Raw genomic sequence first — 10791 nt, 5'->3', positions numbered from 1 at the left:
CATGGATAGGGTTAATATATGAGGTCTTTTCCCTGGGGTGGGGGAGTCCAGAACTAGAGGGCATAGGTTTAGGGTAAGAGGTGAAAAATTTAGACTGGGTAACTTTTTCATACAGAGGGTGGTGCGTGTATGGAATGTGCTGCTAGAGGAAGTGATGGGGGATGTTACAATTACAACATTTAAAAGGCACCTGGATGGGTATATGAAGGGATATGGGCCAAGTGCTGGGAAATGGGACTAGATTGGGTTAGGATATCTAGTTGGCATGGATGAGTTGGACCGAAGGGTCTGTTTCCATGCTGTACATCTCTATGACTCTAAAGTGTTGCCAGAGGAGGTGGTGAAGGCTAATACAATTACAACAGTTAAAAGCAGTCTGATTGAGTATATGAATAGGAAAGATTTAGAGGGATATAGGCCAAATGAGACTAGATTAATTTAGAATATCTGGTTGGCATGGAGGAGTTGGACCTAACAGTTTGTATGGTGTCCATGTCTATGATTTTGACTGAGTTAGAATGCCTACATTGAAGTCCCATATGCTCCAGCGGGGTTTACATACATCTCTGAACAGGTTGTTTGTTTAGAAAATACTTACTACCTGTGACAGCATTTCCCTGATTTAGAGGGTTCTTATGGTGCAGTGGTTGTGTCCCGACTTCTGCAGTAGAAAATCCGGGTTCAAGTCCCAGTATGTAATGCCATCTCTGAAAGTATTTACAGTCCTGCGACTCAGGGCAAGGGTGGCATGATATCTTGAACTCCTCCAGCTCCTCAGAGTCTTCAGAAAGCGAATCCTTATTCCAGTTCAAAACTCAATCTAAAATACGTTCACTGTGAAAGGTGCTTAGATTCGCATTGGGATAGTCAGGGCATTGCTTATTAGGGTTTGACAGAAATTATTCCCAGCCTGTGAGAACTCGGTTTAGATATTTTCAATCAACCCATTCTGGAGCAGGTGGGATTTGAACCCGGGCTTCAGAGGTAGGGACTTTACCATTTCACTACAATAGTCTCAGTTAAAGCTTTTGGAATCGATTCCAGAGAGCAGTCAATATTTGAATTTCTGATTGGCTCTTGGCCTTTTGCCCAAGTGTGTGTCGACCGCCTCCCTCAGTGGAGAGTGTAGCCCTTCTGGTAGAAGCTTATGCAAAGTCTGAGAAAAGGAGTTTTAAAAAAAAACGAGCTGGCCTCGCCCCGTCTGTAGAGGAGGTTATTTGTAGGCAGCGTGTTGCTTATCTCAGTCTGCAGCTCCTCTGGGGTGACTAATAACATTGTCTTGGGATAAAAGCACATTGAGCTGTTTACAGAGAGACGCGTACATTATAAAAGGAGGATGGCTGGCCTGTGGCAGCAGAACAGGCGAACAGCACTGGAGTGAAGCTCGCAGTTCATTCCGCTGTTCACTTCAGCGCATTTAACTTAGAACCTGCCGATACTCATTCCGTAAGGAAAGGAATACTATCCGACTAGAAAAATCCTGATTTCTCCTGGAGAATGGACGTTAACGTGTTCTTTTCCCTGCTCCCTCTGTTGTGGGGACTGCACTTTTCAACAGGTGGGTTTAAATCCTCAGTAGAACTTTAAAATCTGTCACTGTCTAATGTTCACTTAATTCAGAGTGGTTCTCAGTGTTAAGACACCTTACCTGGTTAATGGGGGAAAAGACAACAGAGAATATTTTAACTAATATTGAATTATTAGAACATTTGAATTAAAAACTTTAAAAATAAGAACAGGCAACACGTGTCTCTTCCCATGTGTATCTTTCTAATGCTGATATATCTATCATTCATCAGGCGTATGTACCAAATTCAATGCTAATTTATGCCGTGTCTAATTATGATGTTTCCCATCTGTTTGGCTTTTTAATTAAAACTGTTTAAAAATAAATAATTTCATTTAAAAATCTATAACAGAAGTGTTTAATACAGGATTAAGCAGTGCGCTAACCAGGTAATGAAGTACTATTTATACCTGACCACGACTTTTTCCTCCAAAATGCATCGCACTGTCGATTTTCATTGAATTATATGATGGCAAATTTCATAAAGCTGAAAGTAATTGGAGCTACACGATGGCTCAGCAGTTAGTACTGCTGTCCCGCAGGGATCCGGGTTCAATTCCAGCCTCGGGCAACTGTGTGGAGTTTGCACATTCTCCCCGTGTCTGCGTGGGTTTCCTCTGGGTGCTCCGGTTTCCTCCCACAGTCCAAAGATATGCAGGTTAGGTGAATTGGCCGTGCTAAATTGCCCGTAGTGTTAGGTGAAGTGGTAAATGTAGGGGAATGGGTCTGGGTGGGTTACTCTGTGGACTTGTTGGGCCGAAGGGCCTGTTTCCGTACCATAGGGGGAATCTATTCTGATCATTTGTGGCTGAAATGTGCTGCCAATTGACTTATCAGACGGGTTCAAATTGGAAATGTGTGTGAAGAGACAACGCACAGCCCGTTGGCTGCAGTGTGAGGTTGAGAGGCGAGCTGCCTACCTGACTGATCCTCAGCAGGTGCTCTCCAAACACTGCTCGGCCGGAGCTGCATGTTACTCAGTAACGTTACTGGCAATCTTTCAGGAGCAAGAGCTCTGCGACCTACCGGGAGCCTTTAGGAGTCTTCACAAATCACCATCTCCTCAGCTCAAAACGCCAGGGGCCGGTTTTGTTGGAGTTTCCCTTTACTGTGCTGGAACTGAGATTGGCTCTGGAGGACAGTAGCAGCACTCATTGCTCCCACATCATGTTCCATCCAGATTTGAATTAGCAATTAGTCCGAGATTTAATGGTTACGTTGACTAATGGAGCCGGGCTGTATACAAAGCCCGAGCCCAGTTTCCCTGCCCCATCAGCGGGACCCCAGTGCCCTCTGCCTGGTCAAACACAATCCCAAGGAGGCAACACTACATTCAAATATTGAAATATAAACACTCATTACAGTTTCACACTCGAGAAAGTTTTGATCAATGCTTATCAATAATACAATTTTATAGAATTCCGTGACGAGCTGTGGTAAAGTCACTCTGATACTGTGAGGCATTTACAATCCTGTGTGTTGCTATCCACAGGTTCCCCCCTTGCGGGTGCAGCAGTGACCAACTCTCCAGGCTCCTCTGCCAGCCAAACTTCCAGCTCGATTGTCCGCCGGCTCAACCGCACCAAGCGCTGTTCCTGCTCCTCTTTTCTGGACAAGGAATGCATCTACTTCTGCCATTTGGATATCATCTGGATCAACACACCCGAGTAAGTCACGCCTAGTACCTCAGACTCTTTCTACCCAGAAAGTAAAGGTATTGATCCCTGGCATATGGATAAGTGCAGTAAGGAGTTATATATAGTCAGAGAACAGTCCCGAGAACCAGCTATTATGAAAAATGACACTTTGTTCTGTGAATTTCTAAGCGCTATTGTAGCATCCAATAGAAATGGACAGGCGCTTTGCGGGGTAACCTATTGTGGCGGGAATTTATAACAACAGCTTCCCCGCGGGAGACTGACTGTCTCTTCAATAGATGGTCAATGGTCTCATTCTAAACGCCAATCTCTGAATAAAACTCTTCAACGTGAAGAGACTGTTGGCGTTTTCTCTGCAATATACTGTCATTTGAATGATCTAGACGGGAAAACTTGGAGGTGACTTCTCTAATCGTCCTCATAGTCAATCTTTATAACTGGGCTGTTCTCCTGGCACTTGACGATGTTCATGGGGGAGAGTGGGAGGGATAGCAATTACTTTTGGAAATATTTTGACAGTATTTTGCTTTCCTTTCCTTTCAGGAGGATTGTCCCGTATGGACTGGGCAGTGTCCCTCGGACCAAACGGTCCCTGAAGGAAACTTTGGCAGCGCTGGGGCAGCGGGGGCGCCGGTGTCAATGTGGAAGCCGAGATGACAGCGTGTGCTACCAATTCTGTGAAGATGAGCAACAGACACCAAGGTAGAAATTCTTCCAAAAACACTCGCATTTTCAGATTAATTACGGTTACAAGTAAGTCTAAAGCCAAAGAGTTGCGAGACCGTCCAGGACTAAAATATTCAGGCTATAAATTCCTTTCGTGCAAAACGAAATAAGGGAATCCTTCGGTCATCACGATTAATCACTGATCAATGTTAAATATTTTGGGATTTAATGATGTGGATTATGGAAGTAAAAAACGTAGACAACCGTTTTTATGAATGAATGACTCTATTGGTGCTGCATGAATCCCCAGTGTCTCTAGTAGCTTATTACCTTTGTGTTATGGATGTCAGCATGGACGAGTTGGACCGAATGGTCTGCTTCCGTGCTGCACACCTCTATCGCTCTATGACATAGAACCAAGATAACTGCAAATAATAACTAACTTTATCAAGAGTTTCAGCACATATAAATCACGAAAGCGAAACATTTAACATCAAACTTTTGCATCGATCTGTTTTCAACTTTTTAAATTATAAACTATTATGTATACGTCAACTTGTCTGATTGCAATTATATTTTCTGACAGTGGGGGCACTGTAATGCTCTACTTTTCTATTTCTCATTCACAGGCCTGTACTGCAGAGAAACCCCAATCAGACATTTTCAAATTCTTAGGTTTTTCGATTTTTACTGTTTACGTTTGAAGATATTAAAATGAGAGCAGAAAGTACATTTTTAAAATTGGAACTGCACTTCTGTACACCTTCCTCCTGTCGATTCTTGATCCCCTCTTCCTGACCCTCAGGATGCTGTTCCTGAGAACATTTTATTTCCTTTTTGCAATACATTTATATGTCAATTGTCAGTACATAGTATTTATTAATCTACAGGAATGGCAAACCTTCACTGGGTTAGGAATTACTAGTCAAACTTTGGTTTGTTCTGCCCTGCCTGCAGTACACTTCTCTGCAGTTACTTATACAAACCTTTATTGTCTCATTTTGTTCTTTAATTTTGATGATTTTTTTTGTTGATTTCCACAACTCCTTTCCTTTTGCAATGCTGTTTCATTAAATCAAAACTTTGAAGTGGGTTATCATTGTGTGTACGGAAGATCTTATTCTACAATATTGAGTGCTTATATCCAACTATTAATAGTTGCAGTTTGTCGTTCACTGTAGAGTAATTATTTAAAGGGCTATAAACCCTGTCACCAATTAGTCCATTGTCACTAATATATTTGAAGGTAAATTGTGTACATTTTTGATCCTTGCTCAACAGGGTGTATATTGGAACTGGCACAAGTTTGTCTTCAAATTTGTCAATGATTAACTTTAATTACCAGAAAATTAGCAGCAATCAAAATCATGGCTGTAAGAGCTCTCCATCAACAATTATGTAGCAAGAATAGAATATTTCAAAATAGCTCTGTGATATATATTACATCCAAGTTTTAATCCAACATCAACACTTTCTAATCTTTGATCATGAGATTATTCCTACATCAGTAAGCATTGAACTTGTTGAAAGAATCCTTTGAAGGTTTTGCTTTTATTCTGCTTGTTTTTCTAAGTTGCCTAGGCTACTGCTGATAATGTGAGTTGCTGTTGATTCTGTAAAATTAATGTACAACACCCATTTTATTTTCTCTGCAGCTTTTCAGTCAAAGCTAAAGTACAAAAGCAGAACACAGTAGAAGCTTCAGATAGAATGGACCATAACAAACCAAAATGCACAGGACTGAAATGTGTTTATCATCTCCTTAACACCATTAAAAGGTGAATTTCACTCATTTTCACTTATCATCTGAAGCATCAGCTTCACCATATTTCTATTTGTCTAAAAGCTTTGTAAAACAACAAAGAGGGAAGATTATCTCTGTTTTTTTACATGTTAGTGACAGCATAGGCATTGATGAAACATGTCCTCTGAACAGAAGTGTAAGTCTAAAGGAGCAGATTTGCAATGTCACTACAAGCAATGACCAGAGGAAATATTATCATTTACCCTCAATATATTTCAGTGTTCAGAATTGAGATTGATTACTAACAAAATAAGTAGTTCAACAAAATTCTACTTCAGGGAGTCTGTGTTTTGAGATCATTCTGTAAGATTCTTTTAGATGAATTCTTATTTGTGAATTGAGGTTATTGTCAGAAATTAATTTGGTTTAAAATAGAAATAAATTGTAACATATATGCAAAGTTCCATTACAACCATTTAGAGATCTGTCAGCATGATTTTACTATAAAACAAACAGTGGTCACATAATTTATGCTTTGATTTGAAGGTTGGAGTCAGCAAACAGCAAACATTTACCTACATCAATGAAATGGATATACAGAATAAGGAAAGTAAGACAAGACAGTCACGATAAACTGAAGAGATTCCCGGTTTCCATGGCGGGCCCTGTGGCACAATGCAGGGATTGCAAACGCTGACAAACTGCCAGTTAACCAAAGCAAAGAAAACAGCACGTGTTGGCTGCTTCCACGGAATGGATTGCCATTCTGTACTGGCAAGGGACCAGGGATTGACACTTCAGTGAAGAGCGTGCCAAAACTGTTGGAGGCCAAGCTACAGCCTAGCGTATGAAAGAAAGACTGACCAGCTGAATGGAAATTAAAACAAGACACCTTTTAAGATGAAACAAATTTGACTTAAAGTAAATAATACGATGAAACTCTGCAATTCATGTTCACAAACTACAGTATGGGTGTTGGTTTACCAAAATGGGCTGAGATGCATTTAACAGACTAAACCAAAGAGTTCTCGAACTGAGGATGCTGGAAATCTGAAACAAAAACAGAAATTGCAAGAGAAACCCATCAGGTCTGAAATCATCTGTGGAGAGAAAGCAAAGTCAATACATTGGTTCAGGTGACCCTTCTCCGGAAGAGTTCTGAAGAAGGTCACTTGACTTGAAACATTGACTTTGCTTTCTTCACAGATGTTGCCAGACCCAGTGAGTTTCTCTGGCAATTTCTGTTTTTGTTTGAGTTCTTACTGAACTCTGACTTAATGAGATTGGACAGATCGATGATCAGAGTGGATTTCAGTCATTTGGCCAAAAGATTGCTCTGAGGAATAGGAAATGGAATTTAATGCATCAAATGAAGCAATGATTTCAAAGCACATTCAAAGTAATTGTGTACATAAATAATATGTACAAACTTAATCAATTTAATATATTTTTCAAACTTTGTAAATGGTGTGCTGAAACAGCAGAATACATTTTTAAGTTAAATCTACCTCACTGTTTGTAAGTGTTATTGGCTACAGATATGCCCATGAAATAGCATTAACCTGTTCATGAATACATGGTTTGAATACTCCACTGTTTGAATAATGGTGTGTTTGTGTATTATGACAGTATGTTTGCATATGATAGGGTGGGTATGTATTTAATAGCAGTGTATTTTGTTACTTTGGAAATAATGTGTCTGGATATGCTATGATTGACTACATTGTCTGCATGAAAAACAGTTTATGGATGTAAATAATGAACATGATTTTATCTGGTATATTTCTGAGTGAATAACTGTATTCCATTAACAGTTTTTTGTACAGTCAGATAAATATTACATCTTTATATTTGGTAGATGAAGTATAAAGGAGATGATGCAATATTTCTTCTAAAAAAATTGACAGCCAGCAGAAACAGACATAACAGCAAAAACTGCATGATTGAAATATTAATGAAGATGGCAGCAAACAATATCAATATCTCTGTTAAAAGTGAGGCATTAATTTGCTTAATTTTTTAAAAATATCACTCACAATATTTTGACATTCCTAACTTTGGTAACTGACTGTATTTTAAACAGTGTCATAATGTGTCATGCAGGCCATATTGGTCTAGTATGATTATTAGCTGGTATGTATTTTTATACAGAAATGTGTTTGTTCTACTTCATGTTTGTGAAAGTAATTTACCTAAAAATAAAACATTTCTATTTAATATGAAAAATGTATACATGTTTTCTTTGCGAGAAGATTTGTAGCTCGGGTGCTCGTTGTTGTGAGTCTGTTCGCCGAGCTGGGAATTTGTGTTGCAGACGTTTCGTCCCTTGTCTAGGAGACATCCTCAGTGCTTGGGAGCCTCCTGTGAAGTGCTTCTGTGATGTTTCCTCTGGCATTTATAGTGGTTTGTCTCTGCTGCTTCCGGTTGTCAGTTCCAGCTGTACGCTGCAATGGCCGGTATATTGGGTCCAGGTCGATGTGTTTGCTGATAGAATCTGTGGATGAGTGCCACGCCTCTAGGAATTCCCTGGCTGTTCTCTGGTTTGATTTGGTTTTGGCAGTCTGACTATTCATTGAAAGCAGTCAGGCAGTTTGAGGCTGCTGAGCAAGAAACAGGTACATGGAGGGGGAAGGGAGATGTGGGGGGCGGGGGGTGGAGGGGGATGGTGGGGGGGGGGGTTCCAAGCTGCCCATCTCTTTCTTTCCTGTAAGATTTTGTGTTTTATTTGACCTTTTGTGCCAAGGGGTGTTTATGGGGATTGTTGCAAGTATTTGGAATAGCACCATTAATTTGGTATGATCTGTTGGACTTCCTGATAGGTTACGTTATTCTGCATTCTGTTCTCTTTTGTCTATGTTTCATTCGGTAATCTTGTAAATAAATTCTGTTATGTTTAAAACTAAATGGTTTGACCAGCTGCATCCCTCCTGGAATATCCATGTTACACCTGCTAGAACAACTAGCAAAGTTAGGGTCTGGGCTACTTTCTTGAAATGGTTTGGAGGGGTCTGGCCTGGTCCATAACAATGGGTCAGACGTTTTTCTGTGTTTTCTGTAAAGGTTCCAAACTGAGATAGTATTCCAGTACCTGGAATATATAAAATAATATAATAGTAGAGCATTTGGAAGTTAGGAATCTAATTAAAAGTATCAGAATAATGGAAAGTGAGAATTAGCAAACAAATAGCTATTAAAGGAGGGATGCATGTTTGGGTGAAGAGATTTATTTGAGTAGAGGGATCTTTGCCGTTCACTTGGTGGGACAACATCTAACTTTGGAAGAGCTTAGTACTGATGGAGGATGCCTGCACTTGAAAATGATTCATTTCCTAACAAACATTTCTGATTTTGTAAAAGCGAACAAGCCCTCTAAAAGTAATGATTTTTTTAAAGTAATGATTGATGATTTTATTCGAATTGTTAATCTGTATATTGCAGCAATTTTCCAAAAAGCTAAAACAGCAGCAATTTCAAAATCAGGGCATTTTGGTACATGGCACGGTGGATGGTGTTTCAGTATGAAATAGGTTTGCACAATACTTGAACCTGGAGTCAGCCTGGCCAAAGAGCTAAATGGAATAAAATAAGATATCCTATTTTATCGTATTTAATTTGTTTCACTTGAGAGATAGTTAAATTTATGACACCTAATTTACATGATTGAACGTTAATATTAATGGAGAACTGTCTTCCTGGATGGTGACTGGTTGTGTCCTTGTAAATATACTGCGGTATATTTCATTGATGTGACTGACTCCCCCAGTTTGAGGGTCACTGCATTATATGTTTCATCGTAAACCATTAGAACTGTCTTTAATTTACAGATGAACAACAGAAGACTTAATACATATGCTTTTGCATTATAAATGTAACATGAAAGACACTAATGAGATTCCAAGAAATTATTTTTGTGTGATTTCTAATTGATGTAAAGTATATTCTCTGGGTTGTTCTTTCACACTGTTCTTTAGTAGTCATGCAGTAACTGCAATAACTTTCTAATAAAATTAAAAAGAATTAAATAGGAAAGATGCAGTCACCTTGTTGGGTGTTTATTATAGGCCCCCCAATAGCAGCAGAGATGTGGAGAAACAGATTGGGAAACAGATTTTGGAAAGGTGCAGAAGCCACAGGGTCGTAGTCATGGGCGACTTCAACTTCCCAAATATTGATTAGAAGCTCTTTAGATCAAGTAGATTGGATGGGGCGGTGTTTGTGCAGTGTGTCCAGGAAGCTTTTCTAACGCAGTATGTAGATTGCCCAACCAGAGGGGAGGCCATATTGGATTTGGTACTCGGTAATGAACCGGGACAAGTGGTGGGCTTGTTAGTGGGTGAACATTTTGGTGATGGCGACCACAATTCTGTGACTTTCACCTTGGTTATGGAGAGAGATAGGTGCGCACAACAAGGAAGTTTTTACAATTGGGGGAAGGGAAATTACGATGCTGTAAGACAGGATTTGAGGAGCATACGTTGGGAGCATAGGCTGTCAGGGAAGGATGTGGTGGAAATGTGGAACTTTTTCAAGGAGCAGATATGACGTGTCCTTGATATGTATGTACCGATCAGGCAGGAAAGAAATGGTCGTGTGAGGGAGCCTTGGTTGACAAGGGAGGTTGAATGTCTAGTAAAGAGGAAGAAGGAGACTTACATAAGGTTGAGGAAACAAGGTTCAGACAGAGCAGTGGAGGGATACAGGATAGCCAGAAGGGACCTGAAGAAAGGGATTAGGAGAGCTAAGAGAGGGCATGAAAAATCCCTGGCGGATAGGATCAAGGATAACCCCAAGGCATTCTATGCGTATGTGAGAAACCTGAGAATGACGAGAACGAGGGTAGGTCCGATCAAGGACAGTGGTGGGAGACTGTGTATTGAGTCGGAAGAGATAGGAGAGGTCTTGAACAAGTACTTCTCTTCAGTATTTACGAACGAGAGGGACCGTATTGTTGAAGAGGAGAGTGTGAAACGGACTGATAAGCTAGAAGAGATACCTGTTAGGAAGGAAGATGTGTTGGACATTTTGAACAACTTGAGGATAGACAAGTCCCCCGGGCCTGACGGGATATATCCTAGGATTATGTGGGAAGCAAGAGAGGAAATTGCAGTACCGTTGGCAATGATCTTCTCGTCTTCACTGGCAACTGGGGTGGTACC

General features: G+C 40.3%; 1 protein-coding gene across 1 annotated transcript; it reads left to right on the top strand.

Annotated features, from left to right (window-relative positions):
* The first annotated feature begins 1245 nt into the window (after positions 1-1245).
* On the top strand, positions 1246-7796 carry edn1 (endothelin 1). The gene is made up of 5 exons (XM_072560771.1): positions 1246-1558; positions 3060-3234; positions 3769-3927; positions 5547-5669; positions 6182-7796. The coding sequence occupies exons 1-5, from the start codon at positions 1498-1500 to the stop codon at positions 6330-6332; spliced, it is 669 nt and encodes a 222-aa protein (XP_072416872.1). The 5' UTR covers positions 1246-1497; the 3' UTR covers positions 6333-7796.
* The last annotated feature ends 2995 nt before the right edge of the window (positions 7797-10791 follow it).

Source organism: Chiloscyllium punctatum, chromosome 41 (genome assembly GCF_047496795.1).
Source record: "Chiloscyllium punctatum isolate Juve2018m chromosome 41, sChiPun1.3, whole genome shotgun sequence".
In the NCBI taxonomy this organism is placed as follows: domain Eukaryota; kingdom Metazoa; phylum Chordata; class Chondrichthyes; order Orectolobiformes; family Hemiscylliidae; genus Chiloscyllium; species Chiloscyllium punctatum.
Note: the sequence above shows the minus strand (reverse complement) of the source record. Positions and strands in the feature narration are given on the sequence as shown.